A 14,960-nucleotide genomic window follows, 5' to 3' on the forward strand; every position below is an offset into this window, starting at 1 on the left:
CCATCTCTGCTTTGAGAAGTGACGTGTATGTGGGACCAAAGCTCACAAACTGTTGCTTTCAGCAGAGCAGAGTTTCTCAGCCCAGTTGCAGAAAAAGGTTTTCAAAGTTTTAGGAGAGATGGGAAGTAGATTTGGCTCAACTGATAGAGCATCCACCTACCAAACGGGAGGTCCAGGGTTCAAACCCAGGTCCTCCTGACCCAGATGGTGAGCTGGCCCACATGAAGTGCTGATGCGCGCAAGGAGTGCTGTACCACGCAGGGGTGGCCCCCACGTAGGGAAACCCATGCACAAGGGGAGCTGCCCCATGCAAAAAAAGTTCAGCCTGCCCAGGAGTGGCACCACACACATGGAGAGCTGATGCAGCAAGATGACGCAACAAAAAGAGACACAGATTCCCGGTGCCGCTAATAAGAATCCAGGTGGACACAGAAGAACACACAGCAAATGGACACAGAGAGCAGGCAGGGGAGGGGAGAAACAAAAAAAGTAATAAATCTTAAAAAATAAAAAGTTTTAGGGATAGAGTCTTGTTTTTAATGAAAGAAAGCATTCTTCAGTGGCACCTAGAAGAGTTTTCTTTTGAAATGTTGCCCCTCTCCTTCCCACACTCAGATGTGTTTATTGCCCTGTCTCTAGAACAAAGCAATCCTTAGCTGACAACACTGCTGGAAAGATGAATTCACATCTCCCCGTGGGGAGGGCAGCGGGCCTGTGACCCTCCCCGCCGACTGTAACGGGAGCCAGTCCCTCTATTTGCAGCAGCGCCACGTGGCCTCTCGGGGACAGCTACTAATTCTGGGCTTAGTTTAGAAGCACAGGCAGCGCCGCCATGTCCCGCTCTGACCGCCTTCCGCACCACCCGCTCAGCTCCGATTTGGTGAGGAGATTAAAAGCGGCCCTGGACGCCAGCGACGAGGGGCGCGTGGTGGAGCTGCTCTGCGCGGGGGTGGCCCACGTGGACGCTGTGATCGAGCTGTCCAACGACGACTGGATGAAGGAGCCTTCGGCTCAGCTGCCCCCCGGGGTGCTCCTCGGTAAGCAGGAGGCGTCTGCTCAAGGGGCAGGGCCTCCCTGGAGGTGGGAGGGCAAATGGTTCGGAAAAGGCACAGGATGTGGACTCAGATACATGCTGAACGTAGATGCGCGGCCATATCGCTGCTTCTGTCCTGTGTGCGCGCGTGCGTGGACGTGTGTGCGTGTCCATGGAAGGCACCAGCAGGAGGGGGCGGGCAGGGTGTTTGCTCCCAGAGCCTCGGGTCACTGCCAGCCTTTGGCCCCGTCCTCCCACCGAAGACCTCAGCTCCTGGCCGACAGCACCCCCTCCCCACTTGCGCCTTCTGGAGCACAATGGAGAAGACTCCCGCTGTGGCCGTGGCCCCTCTTGCTGGTCTCGCTTTGCCCCGCCTGCCTCGATTGCACCGTGTGATCAGGTCATCTGCTTCCTGCTGGTCTAAGCCCCTCTGGCCCAAAGGTGGAGGTGGAATTTGAAAAGACCCAGAAAGCTGGGGTGGGGGGAAGCAGGGGTAGGGAGGATTGCATAGAGAGGTGGGGCGGGGAGTAAAGGACCCCGAGCATCACCCGGGTGCACCCCCAGACTCCACGGGCCAGTCGAAGCTGTCTCGGGAGCGGCCCCAGCTGGGGAGTGAGGCTCTCGGGGCCCTGCCCCCAGCTAGCTCTGCCACCCAGGGAAGTCACTCTCCCTCTCTGGGCCAAGGTCGTCGCCTCCTACCCAGGCCGTGAGATTAGGGTAGAGCTTCCAAAGGGTCCCTGGGAAAGGCTCCAGCAGCGAAGGAGCCTGGGAAACGCCCTGCGGACCCTCATGCTCCGGGCCTCGTAAAGTCAAGGCTGGGTGACTTGGCCGGGAAGGGGCTTCCTGGTGGTCTCGGCTTGGATCATTGTCTAATTCCCTCCCATATCCATGGTTCCCAGTGGTCCCCCAACACCTGGACACACCTAGCTGGGGGCTGCCTTTCTTATGCGGGTGTGCGCAAACAGTTGTGAAGAGGGACAAGGGTTGTTTGGATTCAACTCTACCCTGAGGCCTCCAGGATATGTGAAGGGTGTCAGCATTTTATGACTCCAGCCTTGAACTGCCAATGCTGTGAAGACTGGGGACTTCACAGCAGGTGGAAGGTGACGATGGAGGGAAGGTGATGCACAATGCAGCGGGCTAGGTCCCAGCCCTGGGCTGGGCCAGGAGAAGGCAAGTGCCCCATGGCTTGCAGCAAAGCATTCTGGGAAATGGGAGGGGAGCACCCACCCCCCAAGGTCAACCCTGAGTTCCAGGTGCACTTGAAAAGATGGGGATGGGGAAAATGAGAAAAAGAAGAAAGCGAACATCTTCTCTGCTTGTTCATGTGAAGACGCCAGGCCCCTGCACCTGGCCGTGGAATCCATGTGCTTATGACCTTGAACTCACAAACCCAGCAGGGAGAGGGCAGCTGATGGTGAGCTGTCCGTGTCCATGTCACAAACATGCATAAGCAGACAATGCAGGGGGTTGGTGGAGGATTGGTGTGTGGGACCCCTGTGTGATGTTACGCGTGTTTGCTTTGTAAGTTCACAGCTTTTACTACACACTTGTTTATGTATGTTCATATATAAATGATCTAAAGATAATAATCGGATTGGTTAGGGGAAAAATACTTTGGTTAGTAGTCATATTTTGACAATGCTCTTTAATCATTAGTTAAAAAATTTTAAAAACAATGCAAGTTATTGGTGGTAGGGTGAGATGTTATGTATGTTTGTTTGGTGTTATATATGTTTGTTTTGTAAGTTCACAACTATTATACACTTATTGTTTATGTATAAGTGACATATTTCAACAAATTTTTTTTTAAATGCATGAGCCAAAAGAGGAACCGAAAAGCAGAGAAAATGATGGAAACAGCTTTTTCTGGAGCAGTCTCCTCAGGTGTACATTGCCCATGGAGAGGTCAGAGGTCAAACCTACGATGTCACCACAGCGATACACTGCCCTCCCCGTGGCCACGGCAGGCGGGAGAGCTGTGATCAGTCGGCAGTCCCTGAAAGATGGGACCCACCAGTGCCCTCGGCCTTGCCCCCTGCTCCCCTGCAAGGATGGACTCAGGGTGCCCCAAGGGACGCGGGGAGGGCTCAGGAAGGAGCCCTTGGCCAGCCACCATGATCCCCTTCCTGCCCGGCCTTGGGCCACCTGCGCCCAGTCACCCTTGGCCCCTCTCTCATCCCCATCCCTCTCCTCTCAGGGCTCCCGTCACTCGACCCCCGCGGCTGGCGCTCCACTGTCTCTGTGATGCAAGGGGCAGCGCCCTAGCCCCTGCGCACACGCCTGCAGCCTCCCCATCTGCTATGCCCACCCGGCTCCCAGCATCCTCCCCGCTACACTCCGACCCTCCCAGGCACCCAAATTCCAGGGCTTGGGAGCGCCTCCTCCGCTCGCCTGCAGCAGCTGGTGCTTCTGGACCTGCTCCAGGCCCACCCAGTCCCGCAACTCCTCTTCTCCCGCAATCCCGCCCCACACGGCCTTGCTGGGCTCCGGCTAACCGCTGGGCGCATCCAGCTCAAACCTGACCTCCAAGGCCAAGAGCTCTACCTCATGTATGTTTGCATCCAGAACCTGGCTGGGGTCTTAGCCCTGAGAGGGAGCTCAAACTCTGGGTGCTGGTCGTTGGCTAACACTCAGCAGGTGGACACAAATGCATTGCCACCGAGTGGGAGAAAGGACTACTGGGGGAGGGCTGGGGGGCCCATCTTGCCCCCAAATCCATAAAACTGCACAATTTGGTAACTGGCGTAATCAAACTGCTTAAGAAACAACTGATTACTAATTGCCATTATTAAGGGTGTCAGCATTCTGTGATTTTGCTGCTGATATATTATATACAAGTCAAGATGCTACTTGAATTCTTGATTGAAATAGAAAACTAGTGGCATTGTGTTGTGTTTGGGGTAATGGTATTTAAGCATCTGGAGGCAGGTTAAAGCAAGACTAATTGAGCTTCTATTAAGAGAGCTCAGCCAGCAGCATGGGTGGGTGAGAGGTGCAGGGAGACGGGCGGCCGATGGACACGTGCCCGTGACACGGGGTCAGCTTGTAGAGTGCTGCCCCAGCATGCCACAGAGCCTGCTCAGCACAAACCCAACAGCTGACTGCCAGGGGGCAAGCACAGCTCCGGCCTTCGAGGGAGCCCATTACGACAATGAGAGAAGCGCACGCTCGCCTCTGAGGCAGGGTGGGGGCGTGGGAAGGGCAGCCACCAACAGCGGGGGCCTGGGCTCTCACTGTGACTCTCCCACAACCGGTGTGACCCTGAAGGTGGCAGTCCACCTCTCTGGACCTTAATATCATTTTTGAAAAACAGGCTTGATCTAGACCATCGCTAAGGTGCTTTACAAATTGGACAAACCATGGTTCCAAGAGAAAGAGCTTGTGTTTGGATAGAGAGAAAAAAGAAAGAACCCCCATTGCCTTCCCAGGTATGGTGGCATCCCAAACGGGGGTGGGCAACGATGGCACCCCATCTCCCGAGAAAGGAGTCCAAGGGCCCTCGGAGCAGGTGGCAACCGCCTGTGAGCTCAGAGGCTCAAGGTGAGCAGGAGGTGGGCTCGGGGCCAGCCTTGCTCTGACCATTAAGGAGAACAAGTCCCCCAACCTGGGCATGCTAGACTTGGAACCAGCCTTACCTGGAGGCAAAGGGGTCCTTCCATTCAGTACGCATTTCCCAAGGGCTCCCTTGGGGCCAGCTATCATCTTTCCTGCTTTCCCAGCAGAGGCAAGGGAGGCTCAGGGATATTGCTCCACTGCCCAATGTGCCATCGCTGGAGGCGTGTAAACCCAGGACTCTCCCATCCCAGTGTCCACATTCTCGCAGGTCATCCTGTGGCTGTCTTACAGGTGGGGACAGTGAGGCTCACGTCTTCTCACGGTCAATAGCCTGTTTGGAGCAGAGTATAAACCAGGCATGCTTCCTGACCTTCAGTTGAGGGCCCTTGCTTCCTACCCACCCAGAGACATTTTGTAGAAAGAACCATGAAAAAATGTCCCCATGGAAGCTGCAAACAACCCTTTGGCTTGACATCACACACACACACACACACGCGCACACGCACACACACACACCAGTGGCATGGAGACCCTGGCTTCAAATAATTCAGCAAAAGTATTAAGATAAAAAGACATAGACGAATCAGGGGGGTGCACAGGTAGAGAAGAAAAGCAGAAATGGGAAGCAAAGGGTCACCCACGAGAGGCAAGGGATTAGAGAAGAAGCATCTCTGTCCCTCGGCTGCTCACGCTGCTTGGAGAAGGTGGGGGGAAGGGAGACCCTGCTCGAAGCAAAATGAAATTAAACCTTTCTAAGTACTTATAAATCAGCACCTAATGACACTATCCCACCACCAGCCTGAGCATTGCTCTTATTACTTTGATTCACAAGCCAGGAAAAGATCCGGAATTATGCACAAATTATTGTCCCATCTTCTTAATTAACGCTGATTGCAAAATTCTTGCTAAAGTCCTTGCTAACAGACTCAATTATGCGCTGCCTGAATTGATTCACCCAGATCAAGTGGAATTTATTAGAAATACACTTTCCTACAATAACATCAGATTATCTTTGAGTATAGTTAAATTATTTAGGAATAAAATGGTTCCAGCAGCATTTCTGTCCCTTGCTTTAGATACAGAAAGTATCTCCCACCACCTAGAATTAAAATACATCTTAGCTCCCTCCGAGGGCAGCCCCCTAGGCTCTCTCTCTCCCAAGCAGGCTGAATCACACTGTGATGAGTTGAGATGCATGCCTTAGAGCTAATGGTCCAGCTTCAAAGGCTTAAGGGCAGAAAGCAAAGTCCTACAGGGTCACGTCTCGGCTCCCCCCAGTATGAACCGTCGCTGCCTGTGCAACACAGTGCAATTGCAATTAGACCAAATCAGGATATTTTCAGAATCAAAACTGAGAAACAGGCTAATAAAGAAATAATGTATGCTGATGACATACTTCTATTAGCATCACTCCCGACGACACTGGAGAGTTTTGAAAGAACAAAAGGAAATGAGGATCATAGTGAAGGGTCTTTCTACCTTTCTGAGATGGCACGGTTCCCGGCAATGGTGGGCACGGTTTGCGGAATAAACGCGTCGAAGGGACTCGCTAAAAATGGCAAATGCGCCATCGATGGCCTTGTCCGACCTTCCCAATGCAGTTTCCCATTTTCTTCTAATACCAAATTCAGCAGCTGGATATTGAACAGGGATAGGTCAGTCTTCTTCACTGTGATCTGGCAAATAGGTGCATAATAAATATTTATGGACTAAATAGCAAGTGGAATACATTGTAATAAGTTCCTGGGTTGGTCTTGAACGGTGAACATGTTCTTGGCAGGCTGTGATTTAATGAAAGGGAATCCAAGTGAAGACGCGTCCCCGGGGCTCGTGCATTGAATCACATGCCCCAGGTTGGACGTGTTCTTGGTCTTTGCCTGCATTCTGGTGGGTGTGGAGTCCTTCTAAGATCTCAAGATGTCACTTCAGTTAAGGTGCGACCCAACTGAATCAGGTGGGGCTTTAAGCCACGTGCCTGGAGTCCTTTATGGACAGAGAGATCAGGTGGAGAGAAGAGACGCAGGAGCGGTGAGAAGGTGGAAGTCAACGGAACCCGGAGGAGAAAGGAAACGATGCCTCCGCATGCATTGCCACGGGATGGCAGAACCAAGGAACCCCGACGACTACCGGCAGCCGGCCGGGAGACACCGGCCCCGGGAGGAACTGCCTTCCAAGCCTCTGAAACCATGAGCCAATAAACGCCTGCTGATAGGCCAAGCCTTTGCGTGGGATTTGTTTTAGCAGCTGAAAACTAAAACCCAGCAGGTGCGTGTTGTACAGGCAATGGAGACCTGTCTGGGAAGGGGGGCTGTGACTCAGAGAAGCAGAAGGAAAATCCAGGCCAATACGTCGGGACCACGAGTCCTAGCACGGCCGTCTGCACCTTACCTGGGCATGTGGTAAGGGGCCACCCAGCAGAGGGATGCCAGCACCTAATTAAGAAAAGCCCAAATCTCTCTTACCTGGGTCAGAGGGATGGAGGCAGAGAGAGCGGGTAAGGGGGTTCAGCAGATGCTACGAGCCATCTCCCTGCACCCACTCTCCCTCTGTCTTTACTAATAGAATCCCAGTTTTGTCTGGCAGTACAGTGTGCCCTGCCGGGGGGAAAAAAAAAAAAAAAAAAAAACCCTGCATTTCCTGCCTCCCTTGAAGCTAGCTAGGGCTAACCTTGTTCTAGTCAGTAATGGTCTTGCCAGCAGATGGAAGGTGACAGAAGAAAGCGTCAGAAAATTTGAAAACAGATCAATAGAAATCATTCAATCTGGAGAACAGAAGGGAAAAAGGTTGGAAATAAAATGAACAGGGACTGTGGGGCAATATAAAAGGACTAACGTGCAAGTGGAGCCCAAGAAGGAGAAGAGAGAGAGAATGGGACAGAAAAATCTTGGAAGAAATAATTACCAAAGTTCCAAATTTGGCGAAAGGCATAAGTTACAGTTTGCAGAAGTCCCACAGAAAGAGGAGAAAGCAGGAGTCAAATGCATGCCTGGGTCCCTGGGTGCTCAATTACTGTCGTTGAGTCAAGCTCCCCTGGGAATAAAGGGCAGGTTTTGTTGGCGTGAAGGGTGGGAACAGCGTGAAGGAAAGAGGTGGCAAGAACAGTTTCACGTTAGCAGGTGAGTCGGGTAACGCTCCTCACAGACCTGTGATGGCTCCCTACTGCCTGCAGCAGGGGTTGGCAAACTATGGCCCCAGGGTCTGGCCTGCTGCCTGTGTTTGTAAATAAAGTTTTATTGGAAACAGCTCTGTTCATTTGTTGACATATGTCTCTGGCAGCTTGCATGCTATAACAGCAGAGCTGAGTAGTCGCTGCCAAGACCAAAGGACCCACAAAACTCAAAATATTTACCATCGGGCCCTTTACAGAAAACTGTTGGCAACCTCTGGCTGACAGGATGAAGTTCAAACTTCAAAGCCAGCGTTCAAGGGTCTAAAAGGTATGCCATGTGTGCACAACCGGGGCATCAAGTTTTTCTTAAAAGTGAGATCGGGGTGGCACATCTCTGTGTCCCCTAAGGAGGCTGGGCCCCACCTCTCAGCTCAGGTCTGAATCCGCCCCTCTGATCAGCAGCTTGTTTATTTTCTGCCCAGATGCTGGCTCAGCCGGATGGTTCCATGTGGTTAAATCATTGCCTGGTTTCCTGACCCCACCTTCCCTGGGTGCCCTGTGCCACAGCCCTGGGGCTAGTGATGCCTCCCCTTGCCCAGCCCACGCTTCTGGACACAGCTCCTCAGAGAGCATTCAAGGGAAGGAAACAGACCCTTGGGAGGAAATCCCCTCCCCAGGCCTTCCACACCATCTGCTGGTGGAAGCCTGTCCCGTCACCACTTCCTGTCACTTTGACACCATAGTTGATGTACCCCCATCATAATACCTGCACATCTACTTAGCAGGGATTTAATTCTGTGTGCCAGGTAATAGTTGCCATATTTATCTCTCCACTAAATTTAACCCTCCTTGAAGATAAGACCTTCTGCCATCTCAGCCCTGTATGCATCTAGCACCTGAAAAATGCCCTGCACGTGGTAGACTTGATAAATGTGAATTGAGTGGAATTAAAGTGAAGTCTTGTAAATTGAGGTGAAGTTGTTCTGCACGATGAACTACTAAAGGAAAGGGCGGGTGGTCAAGAAACTGTATAGCCAAAATGTTAGGAAGTGCTGACACAGATTTTAAGTCAGCAGAGATGGCAGTGGAAGTAAGGCCCAAGTTCTCAAATAAATCAGGGTCCATTTTGCAAAGGGCTACATGAGGCCCATCAAGAATGAATGGCGGGGAAGCAGATGTGGCTCAAGCGCTAGAACTTCCGCCTTCCATATGGGAGGACCTGGGTTCCACCCCTGGGGCCTCCTGGTGAAAAAGAAGAAGAGAAAACATGCCTGTACAGCAAACCAGTGCCCACATGAATGCCCATGTGGTAAGCCAGTGCCCCATGCAAGTGAGTCATACAGCAAGATGATGACACATCAAAAGAGAAACAAGGGGAGAGTCAAGGTGAAGGGCAGCAGAAACCAGGAACTGAGGTGGCACAATTGACAAGAAACCTCTCTCCCCATCAGGGGTCTGCAGGATCTAATCCTGGTGAATCCTAGAGGAGAGAAAATGAGAAGAGAAGACAACACAGACAGCAAAAACAGCAAGGTAGGAGGAGGCAAAGGAGGGAAAATAAATAAATAACTCTTTAAAAAAAAAAAAAGAATGAATGGTGGGAAGTGGATGTGGCTCAAGAGATTGGGCTCCCAACAACCATATGTGGGGTCCTGGGTTTGGTTATGGGGGCCTCCTGGTGAAAGTAAGCTGGCCCGTGTGGAGAGCTCGCCCATGCAGAAAGCTGACAAAACAAGATGATGCAACAAAAAAGAGACACAGAGGAAAGACAATGAAAGACACAGCAAAACCAGGGAACTAAGGTGGCTCAAGCAACTGAGTGCCTCTCTCCCACATCAGAGGTCCCAGGATTGACCTTCCTAAAGAGAAGACAAGAAGTGAAGACAAGCAGACACAGAAGAACACACAGCAAATGGACACAGAGGCAGACAGCAAGCACAAACAACAAGGGGGGAGGAATATATAAATGGAAGGAAGGAAGGGAGGAAGGGAGGGAGGGAGGGAGGGAGGGAGGGAGGAAGGAAGGAAGGAAGGAAGGAAGGAAGGAAGGAAGGAAGGAAGGAAGGAAGGAAGGAAGGAGGGAAGGGGGAAGGCGGGAAGGGGGGAAGGGGGGAAGGGGGGAAGGGGGGAACGGGGAAAAGGAAGGGAGGAAGGGAGGAAGATGAATGGTGGAGCAGATGTGGCTCAAGCAGTTGAGCACCTGATTCCTACATGGGAGGTTCTGGTGCCTCCTAAGGAAAAAGAAAACAAGAAAAACAAATGGAAAACCAACTCAGGGGAGCCAATGTGGCTCAGTGGTTGAGAGCTACCTTCCCAAATATAAGGTCCCAGGTTCAACCCCCAGAATCTAAGAAAAACAAAATGGATGGTGAGCAATATAAGAGGATGACGGAACCATCTAACAGATCAATTAGGGAAGCAGATGTGACCCAACCGCATAGGAAGTCCTGGGTTGGGTCCCAGACCCTCCTGGAGAAGATGAGCAGACACCCATACCTGCTGCAATGAGCCAGATGCTGCACCCCACCACAACGAGCCAGACACCTAAACGAGCAAATGCCACAAGCCAGCAGACGCAGCAGCCCTGGAGCAGATGTGGCTCAGGCCGTTGGGCACTCGCTTCTCACGTGGGAGGTCCCAGGTTCAGCCCCTGGTGCCTCCTGGAAAAGATGAGCAGATAGTGACCAGAGAGATGAGAGAACCACCAGCAGGGGGAGAAATAAAAAATGAAAAAATAAATTAAATTTTTAAAAAAAGATAGACTGACTTCTGGTCAAAAGGGGGCATTGGGTAGGCCAGCCACAACTTCCCACCAAAATATCCATAAGGAAGAACATAAAATGATTCATAACTCCAACAAAGATCAAGACTGCCAAACAACCTAAAACTAGAACTTGGGAAGAACTGACATTCACTATAAGACAAATGAAATTTGTCCTTGGTGGCGTGCACTCTGGAAGGGGCGGTGGCCAAGATGAGAGCAATTGTAAGTGAGAAGGGCTTCAAAAGCCCTCAGCACAGTGCAGGTGAGAAATGGGAGTTGTTCTTCTATCACATCAATTAACATGAGTAGAAAAGTCTGTTAGAAACGGGGAATTGTACTTCAATGTCCCTTCCAACTGGGCCTTAGAAAGGGGTTCAGGCGCTGACTAAAGGAGCAGAGAGGGTTGTAAGAGACATCCACCCCTGTATGCTGAACCAACACTGAATCCGGACAGGTTACATATTATTCAAGGATGAAGAAAGAGAAAGCAGCAGCAGCCGCGTGGGGTACATGATGAAGTATTGCAGAGCAAGAACACTGACAAGCAGCCGGAAGCTCAGAGCAGGAACATCCGGCGGGGAACCATCTGAGGCCATTGCTCTGTGCAGCCAAGAGCTGCTTCATACCCTCAGAGAGGACGAGAAGAAATGCTTCTCTCTTGAAGCAGTCGTAAGACCACAGGATGCTCAGGGGCAAAAGCAAGAGACAGGGGAAGTGGACGTGGCTGGGAAGGACTGCAAGGAAACGGAAATAAAATGGCTGTATTGTTTTAAAGGACCGCATTGGAGGCAGTACAGAGCATAACCGACATGAAAAACTGGGTGTTTGATATGGAGAACTCATCTGATACACTTTCCAAAAACACAAGAGGTGTGGAGGGGACAAAAATTAAATGCAACGAATATGAAAGGAGATGGTGAATATGAAGGGAGATTATGCATATGGAGGAGAGATGATAACAAAAGGAAAAAAAGAAATAAGCAAAGATATAAAGAGGAAAACCTTTGGTACGCTGGAGAAAGACATTCGTACAAATTAAAAGAGACAACATTCTGAGTGAAAACAATGGGGAAAAAAAGCCCATATCTGGGCACAACCAGATGATTTTTTTTTAATCTAGGGGGAAAAATCCAAGCATCCAAGACACAAAACCAGGCTACCTAGAAAGAAACCAGGCTCACCCTGCCTCTGACCATCTGCTCATGCCATTAAATACCAGGACATGATGGAGTAATATATATTGAGTTTTGAGAGAAAAAGGCTGTGCCTAAAATATCATATCCACTAATTCTCTTAGGAAATGCCATCAACTGGCAATATCATAGTTTATTTATTAAATCATTCCACTAGAGTTGCTCTCTGGATTCATTTTTATTTTTCTGTTGCTAATCTCACCATAAGGAACATCTTTGTATTCAGGTCTTTTGTACATTTCTTAACATTTCCTTAGAATAAATCCCTGCAAGTAGAATTTCTGGATAAAAGGGAACACATTTTTTAAGTGCTTAATGAATATTTCCAGCTTGGATGGGAAGATTTTTTCCTATTTGCCCTGCCACCCACAAACTAAGAAAAAATCCATTTCACCAAAGTCTTCCAGAACTCAAGGTTTAAAAAACCTTTCCCAATTTGATAAGCAAAAAGATGTCTCTTGTTATTTCAGCTTGCAGTTTAAATGAGTAAAATTGAGTATTATGTATGTTGAATGCGATTTTTATTTCTTATAATGTCTTTTGCCTATCCTTCTGTTAGAAGTCCAAAATTCCAATTTCTTGCCAATTAAAAGAATATGTACGATAAACTTCAAATCCAGCAGAAAAAAAGAACCTCACACTCTGCTCAACACTTTGGTTGCAAAGCAACCAAAAGAACCCAGCGGGAGACCTCCCTCCTCCACTTCAGGATGTGTAAAGTTCTCCTCTCTGGAAGGAACATAAAAGATGGTGGGATATAACGATCAGGCAAAACCAACTTCAAGAGATAAGTATTTTGCTCCCTGTGTGAGATTCATAAAAAAACAATCAGTCTGAACATGCAATTTGTCTGAAGAGGCAGGAACTGCAATTTCATCATGTAATTAAATCCCCATGACAGTTGTAAAGAAACTTCTGTCACCTTTACCAGGGAAAGCTTCAATTGTATGCCATGTCCCCAGAGCCTACAAATGTCCTTCTAGGGCTATTTACTGGCGGCCAAGGGTGCTGAGGCCTGAGCCGCTCGGTTTTATACTTAACCGCAATGGATCCGGTGCTCCCAAGGGCACCTTTGTTTCCGAGCTTCCGAAACAGTCCTCCTGGGCTATCAGGGAAAGCAGCACTTGACCTTTGGATAAGATGACATTAATAACAAGAAATGACGCGGTTGTTTTGCATTATCTGCGACGGGCTCATAGTCACGTCGGGAAAATGTTAGTGTGGTGGCTTTTTACTTTTCATATTGCATTCTTCCATGTGATGGGAATGAGATTTCATAATAATGTGAAATCAGTACAGACAATTTAAGTCATTATTAATAGATACACTTGATCTGAGGAAGTCAAATGTGTTAATGTCTTGTTAAATGAAGTGTGCTATGCTAGCATTGTTATTCGGGGAGAAGGTTAAGATACTTTAGCATTTTTGATAGGAGCATCTGTATGACTAAATGCTGGGGGGATGTGTGGAGGGGCCTCAGAACTCTTCAAAGCCCCCTTCTTATTATAGAAATAAAAGCTGCAAGGGGGGCGTGGCCTTTAGAAATTAAGTAGGGAGAGTGAGGGCAAAAAAGGGTGTGGAAGAAAATCCGCTTTAAAGCCTGGGGTTCTCGTGTCCATTGATAATAATCTTAGCACCTAAGGTTCACTGGATTTTCTACCCAGCCCCTTACAGACACAGCTCTTCCAGGAAGGACAGCAGTGAGCAGGAGAACAATATACATCGTCACTGTAAGAGGGCAGAGTCCCAGGAGGGCCACAAGGGTGAGACTTCCGGTCCCCTTTGGTCCATTTACATGGACCTTTGACCCTAGAAAGAAGCCAGGCATTTGCCCAAAGAGCCGAGGGAAAAATCGGCACATTTATCTTTCCCAAGAACACAAGGAAGCGGGAGTGGCATCCTGCAGCCACAGAAATTCTATCTCGTGGCCTGAACACATGGACAGTTGCTGCCAAGGATTAACAGTCGGGCCCTGTCGCAAAACCTGCCTGCTCCACACCTGAAGCTGAGCTGGACGATTCCAGAGTACCAGCAGAGCTAATCCTCAAATGCTTTTGAATTTGTCAATTCAGTGACAGGAAGCAAAGATCCCAATATCACCTGAAAATAATTACCTTTCCCACACTACCATTTGTATAGCCCATTATAATTTCAAAGGGGCTTTACTTTTTCATCTCATTGGACCCTGAAGGCTTGCTATTAGCTAACTACACTAGAAAACTCAGTTATGAAGATCTAGTTTTTGTGTATCCTGCAAACAAAACATTACGCTGACAACTTAAGTACCCAAATTAATTTTTGCAGTTATATTCAAATCCAGTCAACTACCTGACTAGTTATTAGAGAAATTTCCTCTATTCACTCAAGCCATTCTGATAAAAGTTGGGTATCCTTTCCTGCTAGGATTTTGTCTTCCTTTTCCCAAGTCCACGCCACATTCTGCAATAAAAACCACAGCAATTAAATCTGTTCAGTGCTCTGCCCTGTCCCCCCCCATGCAAATGAGGGGTCTCCATCCTATAGGTACCATTTGATAGTTCATCTAAAGAACTAAAAGTTTGAAATATATCGATTTAGGGAAAACATATGCACCAGAATCCTTTTCTTCCAACAAGCACAAGGTATTTGTTCAGCACTCCCTTGACCAGCCCCCTGGAGAAAAGCTGAAATCGGTCAGGGCTTGAGAAGGGCAGGAACCACACTGAAAGGGAGAGAGGGAGGATTTCGATGGTTGCACCAGAGAGAGAGGAAGCAGAGATGGAGGAACAAGGTGAAATAAGATGGTGTAGGAGGACAGGCTCGGCTGGGAGGCCCGCAGAGTGCCCGCCTCTCAGACTCGGCAGCTTTAGTCGGGGCCGTCCTCTCACTCGGTGGCTCAGGGCTACGATGGCAAGTGTTCCTAGCCAATGAGGCAGAAGCCACAGAGCTTTTTTGACCCAGTCTCAGAAGTCATCTAGCGTCACGTGCCAATGAGCACTGGCTGACGCCAAGTCATTCAAATCTCTGAGCAGTAGATTGCCCGGGGTAGGGCTGGAGCGGGGATCCTCAACCTTGGCTGACATCAGAAGCACCTGGGAATTCAACAGTCCTGCTGGCCCAGCTGAAACCTGATCTTACACCAGGAGCTCCCAGGGTGGGATACAGGTGTGAGTTGCTACTCTTTTAAAAGCTTCCCAGGGCATTCCATTTTGCAGCCAAGCTTAAGAACCACTGCTTTAGAGGTATCGTGTGTATTCATTCTCCAGTTTGCATTATTTCGGCAGATTTTTTTCTAATAAAGACTCATTTTTTTAATCATCTCCA

General features: G+C 49.3%; 1 protein-coding gene across 1 annotated transcript in view; it reads left to right on the forward strand.

Moving 5' to 3' along the window:
• Positions 1-824: 824 nt before the first annotated feature.
• Positions 825-14,960, forward strand: part of ASB18 (ankyrin repeat and SOCS box containing 18) — an 80,648-nt gene continuing 66,512 nt past the window's right edge. The window contains exon 1 of the mRNA XM_058299848.1: positions 825-1,027. Coding sequence (XP_058155831.1) covers positions 833-1,027 — 195 coding nt within the window. The 5' untranslated portion in view covers positions 825-832. The remainder of the gene's footprint in view (positions 1,028-14,960) is intronic.

This window comes from Dasypus novemcinctus, chromosome 7, assembly GCF_030445035.2.
Source record: "Dasypus novemcinctus isolate mDasNov1 chromosome 7, mDasNov1.1.hap2, whole genome shotgun sequence".
Taxonomy (NCBI): domain Eukaryota; kingdom Metazoa; phylum Chordata; class Mammalia; order Cingulata; family Dasypodidae; genus Dasypus; species Dasypus novemcinctus.